The sequence below is a fragment of the Salvelinus sp. IW2-2015 genome, linkage group LG37 (genome assembly GCF_002910315.2).
Source record: "Salvelinus sp. IW2-2015 linkage group LG37, ASM291031v2, whole genome shotgun sequence".
NCBI lineage: Eukaryota > Metazoa > Chordata > Actinopteri > Salmoniformes > Salmonidae > Salvelinus > Salvelinus sp. IW2-2015.
Genome location: NC_036876.1, coordinates 5,128,151 through 5,144,245, shown reverse-complemented (window position 1 = coordinate 5,144,245; position 16,095 = coordinate 5,128,151). Strand labels below are relative to the sequence as shown.

The window sequence follows — 16,095 nt, the reverse complement described above, 5'->3', positions numbered from 1 at the left end:
ATTACTGCTTACACATACAGTATTTGAATACAACTATTTAAGAGGGCTTTTCTTTTTTGTCCAAGAGAAACAGGATACAGATGTAGGACCTTAATTTGATCTGTTGCAGGACATTTAAAACGTGTAGTGTATTTGAGGTTTAAAAAGGCTTCTGAAGTCTGTCATTTCCACTTTGACATTTCAGACTTGATTTACCCTTATGAAAAAACGTATCAACCCCTACAAAAATGTCCATGATTTATAWTCCACATTTCCTGCTGCTGCAGGATAGTTGTTCGCTTTTCTGCTGTAGCAAACTAACTCAAATTAAAGATCCTACATCTGTGTGCTCTGAGTCTGAATAACCCTATAAAACCTTTTCCACCATGTACCGGGCTAGGTTCACTACCTTGTGTGTAGTAGATGAGGGGTAATACATATTCACTACTACTACAATACAGCACARCCACTAATGAAACCAGAGGTGAAGAGAGCAAGTCAGACTAAAACACACTACGAACACACACCAGACTGAATCTTTTAGCACTGGAGGCTATGTCTTAGTGGAGTGCCAAACATTGATTATTTATCAGGGCCCGCATGCATCAAGCTTCTCAAGAGTAGGAGTGCCAATCTTGGATCATGTCCCCCTTCTTATACGGCAAAACCTGATCCTAGATCAGCCCTTTGTGAATACGGGCCCTGGTGCTTAGTACAAAAATAAGGCAAAAAGGATACATGCATACTGTTAATTTTTTTATGCAAGCAGCTATAAGCATAGCTGACAGTAGCCTTACATCACATCTCTACTCTGATAACACTGACCTTTATGAGTTCAGGGTGTAGGCTCCTCCCCAGACTCTCCAATAGGCTCTCTCCCTTCCCCTGGCTGCTGCTGTCCTCATCTGATTGGGCGAGAGAGGTGTCAGTCGAAAGGAGTACTTACCATATAGCGTACTGTATGATTCGGATGAGTATAATGACATCTGATATTAGTGGAAATTCTGTGATATCTGATACTCCTAGAGTTATGTACTTGGCTATTCCGCAACTGCACAAAAACCTTGGATGAGTGTACTTTATGTTCCACTCTTCCAACTTGAGCAATGTCCTAATGAGCTGAGGGAGGCATTTCCTTTTAAATGCAGCTTTTCTTACTAACTCTGCTGTCTTTCTGACTCCCTTCACTGTGTTGCAGGGGAAACTGGAGAGTAGCCAGGCTGAATCCCACAGCTTTCTGCTGTACAAGCCTTCCAGATCTCTCTGCATTTCAGGGGCATATGAGAACATAATGTTTTCAAAAGGACAATTTCCTAATTGGAAAATACATTCCCCCAACTGTGAAATTCCTCCAACGCACTTCCACACACACACACACAGCCGCATAATGTTGGCATTCCTCCACTAATGTAACAGCCGTAATACGCTGAGTTCAATAGTTCACAATAACTTCTTTCTATGTCAACAAACAATTCCAAAGAATTGTGAAAGGGGAACTGAATTTGAGTCAGATCAAATTACTGGAGAAACCAAGTGAAACAGTGCTGCGTTCTGGTACCAACTGTGTATCATCCTGTAATTGACTGTTAACGTTTTTCAGTGTGTTTACAGGTCAGTAGCAGGGATTTGAATCTCCTAGAGATTACTGCGTTGAAAGACAGGTGAAACTTTGCTATGAGAATAATGACACGAGTGGAGTAGCTAAATAACATGTCTGTTTGTAATGCAAGTGTGTAGGAGTAGGAGAGTACAGCATACACTGTATGTATATCAGAGTGTGTMTGTGTATTATAAGTATATGTGTGTGTGTCCAGTCCAGTCCCCTCCCTCCTCACCCAGGGCACAGTCTAGGCTGTCTCCTCCGTTCTTCCGGTCTCCTCCCTCAGTGCTGCTCTGCAGGGCCTGTTTCAGGGTGATCACCCACTCCTCCATCTCCGCCTCGCTGTCCGCAGCCAGGAAGTGGCTGAAGCGCTCCTGCATCTTTAGCTCAAWGCCGTTACGACGTATTTTAGGGCACTGGGGTGAAAATATTGAAGTTTGGTTGTAGGCATCTAAACAAAGTMATCTAAAAACACTCATAGCTCCTAAATACTTTTAACCAATGGAAAGCTTCCTCGCAGCCTCTCCAGTCTACTGTACCACACAGTGCCAACACTCAGAAGTTTCTCTCATTTATTAGGAGAAAAAAATGCAAGCACCCATTTTTTTCTGCCCAGCAACTGGAATGCAGTTCAAAAAATCCAATCAGTTCCTGAAGGATGGCAAAGGTGGAGGAGAGGAATCCTGACCTAACTTTCACGAGTGTTGCGACAGCTGAAAACGGACTTGTTCATGTGGTCACAGTGGTGGTTTTCCGATCCCAAAGGAGTTCCCTTTTACTGGGATGTTGAAACACAAAACCAGCAGAATTCCTTCCAGTTATGAGTTATACATACTGTAGCTTTCCTGAGCCAGCATTTTTCCAGTGTTGTTCCAGCACTGTGTTCCAGCATTAAAAATAGCTAAATATTTCATGTTTTTTGGGGATCCCTCTTTCTCAGCAACTATTGTTGTGTTACAAGCCTGATTCTGAGTGTGCTGCTGTCGTCTTTGCCTCTTTAGAGACCAGAGATGACCTATTCAATGTATTAGCATAGAATTATATATTTGACTATCACAGACGTCCTTTTATGGCTGGCAGGAATAAAGGAAGTCTAGCGTCTAGGACAGGCAAGACAATATATCTAGATGTGTTGGTCTACACAAAGCCCAGAGCCCAGAGGCACCTCCAGTGCCTCTGTAAGCAAATGGTCAATCTACAGATGTAGGATCTTAATTTGATCACTCATTTGTTGCTGAGAATGTGCAAACTTGTACTGTATTTGAGTTTTACATTTCAGACTTGATTTACCCTCATGAATAAAATGGATCAACCCCTGCAAAAATGTCCATTAATTATAATCCACATAATAATTCACATTTCCTGTTGCTGCAGGATTATTTTCCTGCTGTACCAAACTGGGTCAAATGWAGATCCTACATCTGTATAAAGCCCTGAGTCAGGGTGTACTTCTACAATAACATTTTCAAACTATCTATTCCGATAACATTAGGAGCAAGCRACAACACAAAAACACAGAACAGCAGATACACTTCATGGTATTGGTAATGTCCAGATGGGATAATGACCTGAATAACATCTATACAGGAGTCCAAGTAGATGGACCCTTTGGTGTCCTTGCACTTCTTCTCATCCTTGTAGGAGTTGAGGATGTAGGAGCCGTCCGGCAGCTGGGACAGGTAGAAATACCTCCTCTTAAACACCTGAGGGCCAGAGGTAGAGAGGTTCAATTCAAAAATCAACCCAATAGCAACGCCGTCTTTAGCCTCTCTCATATCTGCTGTTTCGGCTGGTGCTGAACGATGCGTGTGTACAGAGGTAGAGGAGGCTGGTTATTAAATCTATTGTTGTGGCATTGCGTAGAGATATCTTTTTGTATTAGCTCAATCAGGTACTCTATGTTAGTCTTGAACAAGAGCCTGCACAGTACCGCAGTTGGTCGCCAGTTGTGTACAATCCACAGTGATGAGGAAGTGTTGTGTATATTAGTAGTTGGGCTGATCATTATAGTACAGATATGTTGTGTATATTAGTAGTTGGGATGATCTATCCTAGTAAATCTGTTGTGTTGAGGAAGTGTTGTGTATATTAGTAGATGGGATGATCTATCCTAGTAAATCTGTTGTGTTGAGGAAGTGTTGTGTATATTAGTAGATGGGATGATCTATCCTAGTAAATCTGTTGTGTTGAGGAAGTGTGTGTATATTAGTAGTGGGATGATCTATCCTAGTATCTGTTGTGTTGAGGAAGTGTTGTGTATATTAGTAGATGGGATGATCTATCCTAGTAAATATGTTGTGTTGAGGAAGTGTTGTGTATATTAGTAGATGGGATGATCTATCCTAGTAATCTGTTGTGTTGAGGAAGTGTTGTGTATATTAGTAGTTGGGATGATCTATCCTAGTAAATCTGTTGTGTTGAGGAAGTTGTTGTGTATATTAGTAGATGGGATGATCTATCCTAGTAAATCTGTTGTGTTGAGGAAGTGTTGTGTATATAGCATAGACATGACATCCGTCAAAACACCTCAAAACAAGACACGGTATCAATAACAAGACACAACAAGCTGAAACGGGCCACCTATGATTCCCCACAGGGCAGCTTCTTGTCATGGCTGCTAGCTATCTGACCGTTCAGAATCATAACGCACGCCTTCGGCCACATCGCCATCATTTTCCTGATGTTGTCAGCCAACCCGTCTATAGGCAGTAGACAAGGCGTGGGGTTGTTCTGACTCACCCTCATGGAGCCAGACAGGCTGCTGTTGATGTTGGCTTTCTGCAGCCAGCCCTGCTTCATGATACCCCTCTCTGAGAGCACAGAGAGGACGAGTCCTGGCACACACACACAGGAAGGGTTAATATTGATGATGAGCGTGGATATATCTATAGGCAGACACACACACCACATGCAACACACAGACGCACAACGCACACAGAAATAATAACCACACATTCACAAACAAACGTACCTGTGTCAGTCGTCAAATAGATACACACAATGCTCACCCAATTCATACAGAAAGATATGGCTTCCCATGAACAGGTGGGAGTCATTTAACCCATTAAACCCCAACCATTTACCCCCACCATCATAGTTCAACCACTCATCTCATCTGCAGAGAGAATACCCATGGGACCGTTCATCACAACACTAATATCCATCACGAGGAGGAGGACATGGCAACTCAATGAACATAGTCACAGCAAAGACGTTCCCATCCCACAGCACAGGACATTCTGACTATGACTGGGCAAATAAATAACCTAATTCACTTACTTCTGCTGGGAAATAAAGAGAAATTCACACAGAGAAATCCCATAGCTATCACACACACAGCTCAGTTAACAGGTGTGTGTGTGTGCGCGCATGTGTGTCCTAGCTCTAATCACATTGAAGTGGTACTCTGTCCTCTGCGCTCGTACATATGCCTCGCTCCAGCGCCGTCCTGTAATCCAATTGGCTGGGTTCTCTCCTCTCCGCCCTCATCACTCCCACCCCCTCTCACTCTGAGTGTTCCTCTGAGACCCCCCTCCACCGCTCACAATCTCCCAGATTGCATTATCATTGATTAATTCTTATGGTCATTGCTCTCCTCTCGCTTTCCCTCCCTCCCTCCCTCTCTCTCTACCACCCTCTAACTCTCGGTCTCTCTACACCACCCTCCATCTCAGTCTCTYTCTCTACCGCCCTCCATCGCTATACACCACCCTCTAGCTCTCTCTCTCTCTAGTGGTTATAGAAGCAGGCACGCTGAGACAAAAGGAATAGACTACATATAGACATATACTGTAGCGCTACCAGTGATACACCATGGCTGCTCCCTCCCTCTGAGACGAGTCAACAGCCTGTGTTGCAGCTATGAAGGACACTAAGTCATGTAACATTAGCCAGCCTCTTTTAGTGCTGCCTGGACTGATAGCCTCTGCTATGCTCAATTTCTCCCTCTCTCTTGAGTACTGGGGCTGTATCCAAACGGCAGCCAATTTCCCTGCATGCTGCACTACCCCATAGAGCTCTGGTCAAAAGTAATGCACTATATAGGGAATAGGGTGTCGTCACAGACATAGCCCTGGAATGATTCAGTGCTAGCGTCGGCTCCGTGCTCTCTGCTCCCTCCATCAGAGGACCATGGCTGGCAGCCATTTATTTTCCTTCAATTACAAACCTTTTTAATGCCAAGAATATTCACATCCGGCTGGGCCGTTGAGAGGTGGGGATTGGGGGTTTTGGGGGGGGGGGGAGCAATTTATTGAGGAGACGAGCTCTGGTTTCTAAGTCCAGCGAGGTCTGGATCTGGTCCCAGATCTGTTTGTGCCGTCTTGCCTCCTCCTAATGTCACAATGACCATAGAAGTAGGCAAGACCGAGAAAAAAAAGAGATCTGGGACCAGGCCATGCTTGTAGACCTTACTACTGGTCACAGCTGTCCTTTCTCACCACAAACCCACATCGTAGTGGCACAGTGGGGGGTTAGGGATGTCTGGATGTAAGCTACAGTGTCTGTATTGAATTGCTGTTATTTGATGTACTGCATTCTCGTTGTAGGCATATTTTCTTAAATACTTTGGGTGGGGGTTATAGACAATACAGTATCAAATGGATGTGTTGACTATCAAAGTCATTCTCTTTATCAACCAATCCTTGGCCCCATTATGTCAAAAGGGTATTTCAAACAGGACCACCACCAAGCCAACAAGGCCAGAAGGCGAAGAGTGAACTGACCACACAGAAGACCTTAGGTCAAAACTAGACCACTCAACATCATCTGATAATCAATCTCTCACACACACACACACACACACACACACACACACACACACACACACACACACACACACACACACACACACACTACACACACACACACCCCCCACCAAACACACCAACACACACACACACACACACACACACACACACACACCACACCACACACACAAGAGAGAGATCAACTCCCACTCACCTCATCTTTAGCGTCTTCATCGATCTCAAACACGTGAGCTGGAAGCTTGTCTGTCTTCAGGCCTTTACTGTCAAAACAAGAGTGAGATGTGTGAGAAAGGGTGATGTGTATTCCTGGGTTTCTGACAACACACACTCAATACATCAACTCTTTCCTACTGTATCTCGCTTCTGGTCATTTCCATATATCGTGTCTTTGTACAGTATCAAAAGACAGTCCATATCCTAACGGACCAACAGCCAGTCCATATTCTCAACGGACCAACACCCAGTCCATATCCTCAACGGACCAAACAGCCAGTCCATATTCCTCAACGGACCAACAGCCAGTCCATATCCTCAACGGACACAGAACTAGCTCATATCCTCAACGGACCAACAGCCAGTCCATATCCTCAACGGACCAACAGGCCAGTCATACCTAACGGACCAACAGCCAGTCTATATCCTCACGGACCCAACAGCCAGTCTATATCCTCAACGGACCAACAGCTAGTTCCCATATCCTCAAGGACCAACAGCTAGTCTATATCCTCAATGGACCAACAGCCAGTCCATATCCTCAACGGACCAACAGCAGTCCATATCCTCAACGGACCAACAGCCAGTCCATATCCTCAACGGACCAACAGCCAGTCCATATCCTCAACGGACCAACAGCCAGTCCACATCCTCAACGGACCAACAGCTAGTTCCATATCCTCAATGGACCAACGAGCAGGCGATATCCTTCAACGGACCAACAAGCTAGTCTAATCCTCAACGGACCAACACAGCCAGCTCCAACAGCCAGTCCATATCCTCAACGGACCAACAGCCAGTCCATATCCTCAACGGACCAACAGCTAGTCTATATCCTCAACGGACCAACAGCTAGTCTATATCCTCAACGGACCAACAGCCAGTCCATATCCTCAACGGACCAACAGCCAGTCCATATCCTCAACGGACCAACAGCCAGTCCATATCCTCAACGGACCAACAGCCAGTCCATATCCTCAACGGACCAACAGCCAGTCCATATCCTCAACGGACCAACAGCATTTTTTGTATTTTCAACATTTTACTGCAGCATACTGTAAATGATCGTGCATGTGGAAAATGTTGTGGGCGGGGAAAGAATAGCTATTTTCCCAAATGGTACTGTAATTCCACACCACAGAATAAAGTACCGTATCATATCTTTGCTGCGCCAAAAATTTTGACCGTAGTGGGTAATGGTATTGTTGTTTCTGGTTCATAACATATTTTTGAGGCAGGGCCTTGTGAGAGGCTATATTTGTTGACCCATGAGTGAGAATGCTGTACCAACTAACTCCTTTGTGGTTATATTGGCCCATCAATTTAAAATTAGGAACGTCAAACGTTCAGCCTGCTGCACAGACCATATGAACGCTCAAGTCTAGAGCACCTGCTTAAATTGTGCTTTAGGAAAAACATTTTTATACTAAATAGTTAAACAAGTGAGACATTTTTGTTGTTGTTGAGTTTGCTGTATTTACTATCATCCTAAATTAAGACATTTAGATATTTTGTCATAATTCATTCATGTATTACACCACTTTCCGATGACCACATCGAATTGGGGTGGTTTGGGGGGGAAATCACACATAATTTTGACCTCAGATTGGTGATGTTAGTATAAAAGTTTATGGTCAACACGATGACACAAGATCAATTGCTTAAAACAGATCAATATTGTTGGTTTTGTACGGTTGATTTTGTCATACGCGCTGGGGTCGCAGGACTTAGAATGCAGCCATGCAGTTTCTTTCTCAAAATGGCACTGATAATTCAGGGTGGTCTCGCTATAAAAGTCGCTGGCCACACAACAATACACTATCATTTAAATAGTAGCCAACCGTTGTCACTTTTCAAGTTAACAGAAAAAGTTGTTTGTTACCTTTTCCATGATGGCAGCCTCCCAAAATCAACATCCAAAATATAGATAGAAGCCTTTTACAAGATCTTAACTAACCAACTATGGAAACTTGGAATAACCTATACATGTGGCCTTTGAATAGTGTTAGTTTAAACAGCACTACACCCCAATCGTTTGCCCCCCGTTATCAAGAAAAGTGTTGCGTTACAATTACCATGTTGGCGGACCACTTTCTACTCAAAATGCAACACTACAAAATGTACAAAATTGTCCTCACACTAGTGATGTACACATTATTCCCAGATTCCATGTGGTTTTTGAGCGGTGTTAGTTTTAAAAGGACGTGCAACCTCATCTCTCCCCTCTCGGGCAATTAATTTCTATGTGATAATCGTTTAGTGATTGACAAAACAGTTTTGCGTTTCTTTCTGCTTTGGTGACCCCCGTATCAAAGTGCAACATTCCAAAATGTAGCTAGCTGTCTTCTGCAGGTTGACCTCTATTCAGTGATGTGAAAAGATCTCCAGTTTCCATGTGGTTTTGGAGTTGTGGCAGTTTCAATGCTGTAATGTTTGTAATATGCTGTAAACCTGCTTGCACCAATCCCATGTAATTACAGTAAAATACTCCCCTCGACAAATTTCATCCATTCATTCCGATTATAGTAGYATTTACGTTTTTACAACATAATACAGTCAACTTTACGGTATTRTACTGTGTGTCATTATACAGTACATGCTTTGATACCGTATTTATATAACAGCAGGTATACTGTAATATGAAATACAGAATTTCACTTGCCACCAAGCTGCCTGTAAGCTACCGTCAAATTCACAGTAACTCCTTTATCTTCAATGTATCAAAAGCTAGGTCTACGGTATATCGTCAACACATCTACTTCTTGCTTCAGGTCTTCCACATGGTCAGTCCTATGCCGTTTCTTTCTATCACTGGCTTCTTTCTATTCCTGATATACAGCACCTAGGAAGCATGTTTCTAATGATGGCTTTCTATTAAAGACTTACCTTGGGAGCATGCGGAAATCACCAGAGTAGGCTTCATATTTGTAGTTTATGACGTGCCAGTCCATGTTGTACGTCTTGATGCACTGCCCAACAGGTCAACATTAGAGTTCAACACCAGGGAAGCAGGTAAATAGAGAGTGCACATAGTGACAGAAAGGTGATCTAACTTCAGGTTACCATATATCCTTGACAAGTCTATAGGCATGTGTTGTGTACTAGTGTAGACTGAATGAGTACCTCTTTGGCAAACAGGCTCTTGGCGTCCCTTTCTGCATTCTGGGGCACTGAGGGAACCACGGTCCTCCTCTGACGAGAGATCCGAGACTCCTAGAGAGAGATGATGGAGAACAGTCTCTTAGAATGGGAAMAGTCATGCTGTTTTATGATTTCTGAGCAGAACTACATGTTTGAAAGTGTCCCAATAATCTGTATTTGAATGAGTCCCAATAATGTCTGTGAATGAGTTTGGTTAGACTGGATTGGACTACTGTAGTTTGTTCGCTTTGTTTTCAGCAATAAATACATTGGTTTTGCAGGGGGAAGCAAGGCTGTGTGTTAGGACTTGAAGTAGTAATTTAAAGRGAAACATTAATTATAGAAAGGGAAATCTATAAAAATGCCCACCTTGAGCCACTTCTAGAATTTGCTGATGTTGCGGTTTTAAACTAATCACCATTTCTGCAGTTCTTCCTCATATTCATACCACAGGTTCCATTGCAGTAACAACTGTGTTTCCAAAACGCTATATCCACCARTTTTTCACATTTGTTTTTTTTCTCACCAGAAATGATTGCTTATGGGCACCTTAATGTGGGGTTAAAATATTACTGTTCTTAGATTTTGAATTCATAGATTTTGAATGTGTATGAAAATGTGTTTTTTTGTTTTTGATATGTGGTTGTCTCACCTAGCTATCTAAAGATGAATGCACWAACTTTAACTCTGGAYAAGTTCATCTAATAAATWAAAAAATAAAATGTAAATGTTTTATTTACATACAGCTCTCATATTACTGTATTGAATAATTATAACATTAAATATTGRTGTCACAAATGTATAATTTGTAAATTTCTTTATAAAAATTAAGTATAGTTATTTGTTACATTTGATGGTGTAAAACCTAGCAATACTACTTTTCTCTCTGAGAGTGAAGTGGATACTGTATATAGCAGAAACATTATTATTKKTCTCTGAAATGAAACCATCAAGTGATAGATTTGAAACAAATACATGTCTGTCATTGAACAACCCCATGCCATGATTAGATWGKGTTTTTTCCCACTATATCTTTCATAATTTCTTTGAAAAATAAAAGCTAATTTACCAACATTTCTGAAAATTGATATATATCGTTTTGGAATGAAACTCTTCAAAATGTGGGTCTGGTATCCAGTGTTTCTAGAAGCATATTTGAAAGAGTGTGTCACTTGTAGAAATGTTCTCTAATAAAACATTTGTGRGAATTTTAACAAACAAAACAAGCAGTGTTTCTTCCCAGTGCTGCAACACCCTATTTAGCGCTACATGTGCCCTTTTCCATGTGTGTGTGTGTGCGCGCGTGTGTACCGAGACGTCGTCGACAGGACACAGCAGGAGGTCTCGCTGAGGGTCACTGTGGATTTGGGCTTTCCTCTGGAACACCACGTTCTCATAGTCCAAAGGCTCAATTACCTTAGGCTGCTCCTGTAGGCGCACAGACAGATGTAGGATCTTAATTTAATCACCCTGTTGCAGGGGAAATTTCTAACTTGGAGAGTATTTGAGGTTTAAAAAGGCTTCTGAAGTTTGTAATTTGCATTTTGTAATTTCAGATTTGACTTTCTCCAACGGAAAATTAAATGAATTAGAATCCATATATCCTGTTGCTGCAGGATTATTTTCCTGCTGTAGCAAACTGGCTCAAATTAAGATCCTACATCTGTAGTCAAGTTATCAAGAGACACGAAGATAATGTACACACACCCTCACCCACTCCTTCACACAGGGGAGAAACATTGAAATAAGCTGCTCCAGAAATAAATAGACAGCTCTGCGAGTCAAAGACACAGAGGTTACCATATACATTCAGACAGACACAGATTCAGGGTTCCCACTAGCTACAAGGTTGGGGGGCAGCTCCTCACTGTCACGGTCAGAATCGGATTCCTGACTTTCATACTCAGACTCATTGTCAGAATTTTATAAAAACTCCAGAATTTCCGCATTTGTGAGTTGTCCCCTCTTGAAAGACATTGCTAATGCTTCAGCTCACTAGCTACATACATAAACAACACCACTGAATCTCTTAGAGTGGGAGTGTGATGTTACGTGATTGTTACGTGGTTTTAGGCTSTGTTTCTGTACAGCACTTTGAGATATCAGCTGATGTAAGAAGGGCTATATAAATAAATTTGATTTGATTTGATTGACTGACGGCACACGCCACTTGTATCATTAAATCACTATCAGAAAATGTTTGGTGTGGTAATTATTTATATATTTACTGTTTTATTCACATGTTTTCAAGTACTGGTGACAAAACATCCATTCCGATTCTTGCATAGACAGTAATGAACACATTGTGTGTAAAATACTTTTTTGAAGGATGTACTGATTATGATAAGCTAAGCTAATTCCAGCTATGTGTGGAGCCATGTTTGTTGACATACAATGCATTCTGGGTTTCAGACCTTCTGGAAGTGAATGGTGGGATGTGAACGATGGTAGACGACACACCCSCTTCAACATGCATACTATAAACAGACCAMACGCATCTGGTCTCCTCTTATTATCTTTGGTTTCTGTGAAAAAACAAACATGGTGGAGCGCAGAAACTACCCATCGTCGGATTACTTTMAATTTCTAGAACGTGTTTTACTCAATTATTTCGATCCATGGTGAGCTCTCCCGTTATGTGATTAATTATAAATAGTAATTGCTATTAGCTAATTCCTAATGTAGTTTCTGTCAGTCGAGAGTTATAAAAAGATGACCGCTTGTGTTAAGTCAATCTTTCCTCAGTTAGCGCTAGGACAAATGTAGCCTATATCTTCCTGTTTGGATGATTGTGTTACGCTGTAGCTACTTCTGTGAATGTCTGAACATTACATCCAAAAATAAAACTGCTCACATTCTGTACATAACGTTGTAAGGACTGTGTTTGTGCAAAATGATTCTGAAAAAAAAAACAGTGTGGCCAGCTCAAATGCTGATTGTTGCGTCAWTTGAAAATGGACGTTCTAAATAATCGTTCTAATCACACCGGTTTGATTGTACGCTACAGGGAMCACTGTAGAATGATCACACCCATGTGTTGGTACGTGTGAAAAGGTTAAGACATGAAGGTCAGTCAATACTGAAAATGTCAAGAACTTTGAAAGTTTCTTCAAGTGCAGTCACAAAAACCATCAAGCGCTATGATGAAACTGGCTCTCATGAGGACCGCCACAGGAATGGAAGACCCAGAGTTACCTCTGCTGCAAAGGATATGTTCATTAGAGTTACCAGCCTCAGAAATTGCAGCCCAAATAAATGTTTTACAGAGTTCAAGTAACAGACACATCTCAACATCAACTGTTCAGAGAAGATTGTGTGAATCAGGCCTTCATGGTCAAATTGCTGCAAAGACAACTACTAAAGGACACCAATAAGAAGAGACTTGCTTGGGCCAAGAAACACGAGCTATGGACATTAGACCAGTGGAAATCTGTTCTTTGGTCTGATGAGTCCAAATGTGAGACTTTTGGTTCCAACCGCCATGTCTTTGTGAGACGCAGAGTAGGTGAACGGATGATCTACGCATGTGTAGTTCCCACCGTGAAGCATGGAGGAGGAGGCGTGCTGGTGTGGGGTTGCTTTGCTGTTGACACTGTCAATGATTTATTTGGAATGCAATGCACACTTACGCCATCCCATCTGCTTTGCGCTTAGTGGGACTATCATTTGTTTTTCAACAGGACAATGACCCAACACACCTCCACTCTGTGTAAGGGCTATTTGACCAAGAAGGAGAGTGATGGAGTGCTGCATCAGATGACCTGGTCTCCACAATCACCCAACCTCAACCCAATTGAGATGGTTTGGGATGAGTTGGACCGCAGAGTGAATGAAAATTAGCCAACAAGTGTTCAGCATATGTGGGAACTCCTTCAAGACTGTTGGAAAAGCATTGCAGGTGAAGCTGGTTGAGAAAATGCCAAGATTGTGCAATGCTGTCATCAAGGCAAAGGGTGGCTACTTTGAAGAATCTCAAATATAAAATATATTTTGATTTGTTTAACACTTTTTGGTTACTACATGATTCCATATGCTAGTTTTGATTTCTTCACTATCATTCTACAATGTAGAAAATAGAAAAAAATAAAGCAAAACCCTTGAATGAGTAGGTTTGTCTAACAATTTGACTGGTGCTGTACATTCGGACAGACACAGAAACAGAGGCACAAACCCTCACCTGCCCATTCACACAAACAGTATTTTTATGTTTATTGGACCCCAGGAAGAGAGCGAGAGAGAGCTAGAGAGCGACAGTGAGCGAGAGAAAGAAAGAAAGAAAGAAAGAAAGAAAGAAAGAAAGAAAGAGAGAGAGAAAGGAGGGAAAAACAAATGACAAACATAGAAGGAAAGAACAGAGAAATATTAGGATGACTGCTGGACTGGAGGAGAGTTTAAAACATATCTTCTTATACCACTGTGAACACAGGGTTTAGTAATCTAGTTCAACAGAATGTCCTTTAGGGGTTGATGTCCAACACTCTGGCCCCAGAGGTTGCAATGTTACATGGCCCCCTACAGAGGAGTCCTCTGCAGAAGGGTTAAGCACCGGACAGGGTTTGAAAAATTCCTTATAACCTTTTAACCTTTGGGTCTAAGTTCCTGGCTACTGTTTCTCGTTTGACTTTAGGTTGCTTGCTGCAGGGCACAGTACACACACAGCTGTACACGTTGGCTGAGTCCTTCCCTCCCTTGAAGTTCTCCCAATGTCTTTGGTCACTGACGAGTAGCCACTGCAGAATGGGTAGTTCATACCACAGGCTGCCTCTGCATGAAACTGCCCTATAGCAGGAGTTGTAACTTCATCAGCCATTGAGGAGTGACTCAGTCTGACATGTTACCAAGGCAACACAACCACAAAACAAAGATGGCGGCTCCACCTCCACCACAGTTCTGCTGTAAAGTCACTACATCCTGTTGAGAGTTTCATAGAGAAGTGGATGATTTCAAATCCTATATTCTGAGGAATTATCAGATAAAATAAACACTACAAAACCCACTATACTAGAACTAAGACATGTGAGTCAGTCCGGGACAAAGCAACTCAGGCAGCAGAGAAGCAACTAGGCAAAGTCATCGTTATATTCTAATAATAGTGCAAGACTCAGCAGAAGCTACCGTAATAATTGACTGATAATGGTAATAGGCATATAGGATAAGCCTATTTTGAATAATATGTCATCATCTCTATGTTACAGTAATGAACTCTGGGCCTCGGGCAGTTTCATGCAGAGGCAGCCTGTGGTATGGAACTACCCATTCTGCAGTGGCTACTCGTCAGTGACCAAAGACATTGGGAGAACTTCAAGGGAGGGAAGGACTCAGCCAACGTGTACAGCTGTGTGTGTGTGTGTGTGGTGTGTGTGTGTGTGTGTGTGTTGTGTGTGTGTGTGTGTGTGTGTGGTGTCCCACCTGGCACTCATTTATAATTCCATTAAAGGCAGCACAGCTGGAGCAGAGGGTCTTTGTACTTCTGTTGAGGGAGTTAGTGAGTGAGTGGGGAGGAGACCAACTAGGTCAACTACTTCCCTTTCAGCTGGTGCACAGTGATTCTCCCTCTCTCTTTCTCACTCCTCCCCCACTCATTGTTCTCTGTCACACACACACTGTAAACAACATAGTAGTTTCACAGGCCCCTGTTGAAACTAAACCACAGCCTGAGAGAGAGAGAAACACACAAAAGGAACGAAGGAAGGGGTTTGGCAATTCAATCTGGCCCTGGACACTCCAAACACCATCACCGTACATAAACCGTCACTCCAACATGCCTCAGGGGTCTTTGGCTACAATGTCAGTGGAGAGAGAGAGTACTTTCCAGGTGTCTGTCTCTTACGGTTCGTGAAAGACAGAGGAGAAGTCTAACTCTAGCAGATGGGAGCTTTAGTACTGGTGTTTATTTGTTCACAAAGACACACAGTCTTGTACAACTAACCTTGTGGGGGGAAACAATTCAGTCCCATCCAAAATACTATTTTCCCTAACCAACCCTAACCTGAAAACCTAACTTAACCCTAAAACTAACCTAGCTCCTAACCCTAATTGTAATCCTAACACTAATTCTAACCTTAACCCTAAACCCCCTAGAGATAACATTTGACCTTGTGGGGACTAAACAAATTGTCCCCAGTTGGTCAACTTTTTGTTCGTTTACTATTCTAGATCAAGTCCCACTCACCTCACTTTAGCGTCCTCATCGACCTCAACAGTTCCCCATCAATAGTGAACACAGATGTCCCACTCCCTTGACCTGACTTGAATTTGTTATATACAAACTAGTGCTGAGCGATTAGTGCTTTTTGATTTCGGTTTCAGATTATTTGGGTTGAAGGCTGTAACAGCACAGAATAAAACAATGAATAAAAGTCCATGATGGTAGTGACTGTCCTTATTCTGTTA

General features: G+C 42.3%; 1 protein-coding gene across 1 annotated transcript in view; it reads right to left on the bottom strand.

The window, feature by feature from the left end:
- LOC111960166 (dedicator of cytokinesis protein 11-like) overlaps positions 1 to 16,095 on the bottom strand; it is a 133,369-nt gene that overhangs the window by 112,501 nt on the left and 4,773 nt on the right. Inside the window, 9 exon segments of the mRNA XM_070437805.1 lie at positions 805 to 884; positions 1,815 to 1,995; positions 3,148 to 3,282; positions 4,319 to 4,386; positions 4,389 to 4,413; positions 6,542 to 6,608; positions 9,448 to 9,530; positions 9,685 to 9,774; positions 11,014 to 11,130. Of these exon segments, the coding sequence (XP_070293906.1) occupies positions 805 to 884; positions 1,815 to 1,995; positions 3,148 to 3,282; positions 4,319 to 4,386; positions 4,389 to 4,413; positions 6,542 to 6,608; positions 9,448 to 9,530; positions 9,685 to 9,774; positions 11,014 to 11,130 (846 nt within the window).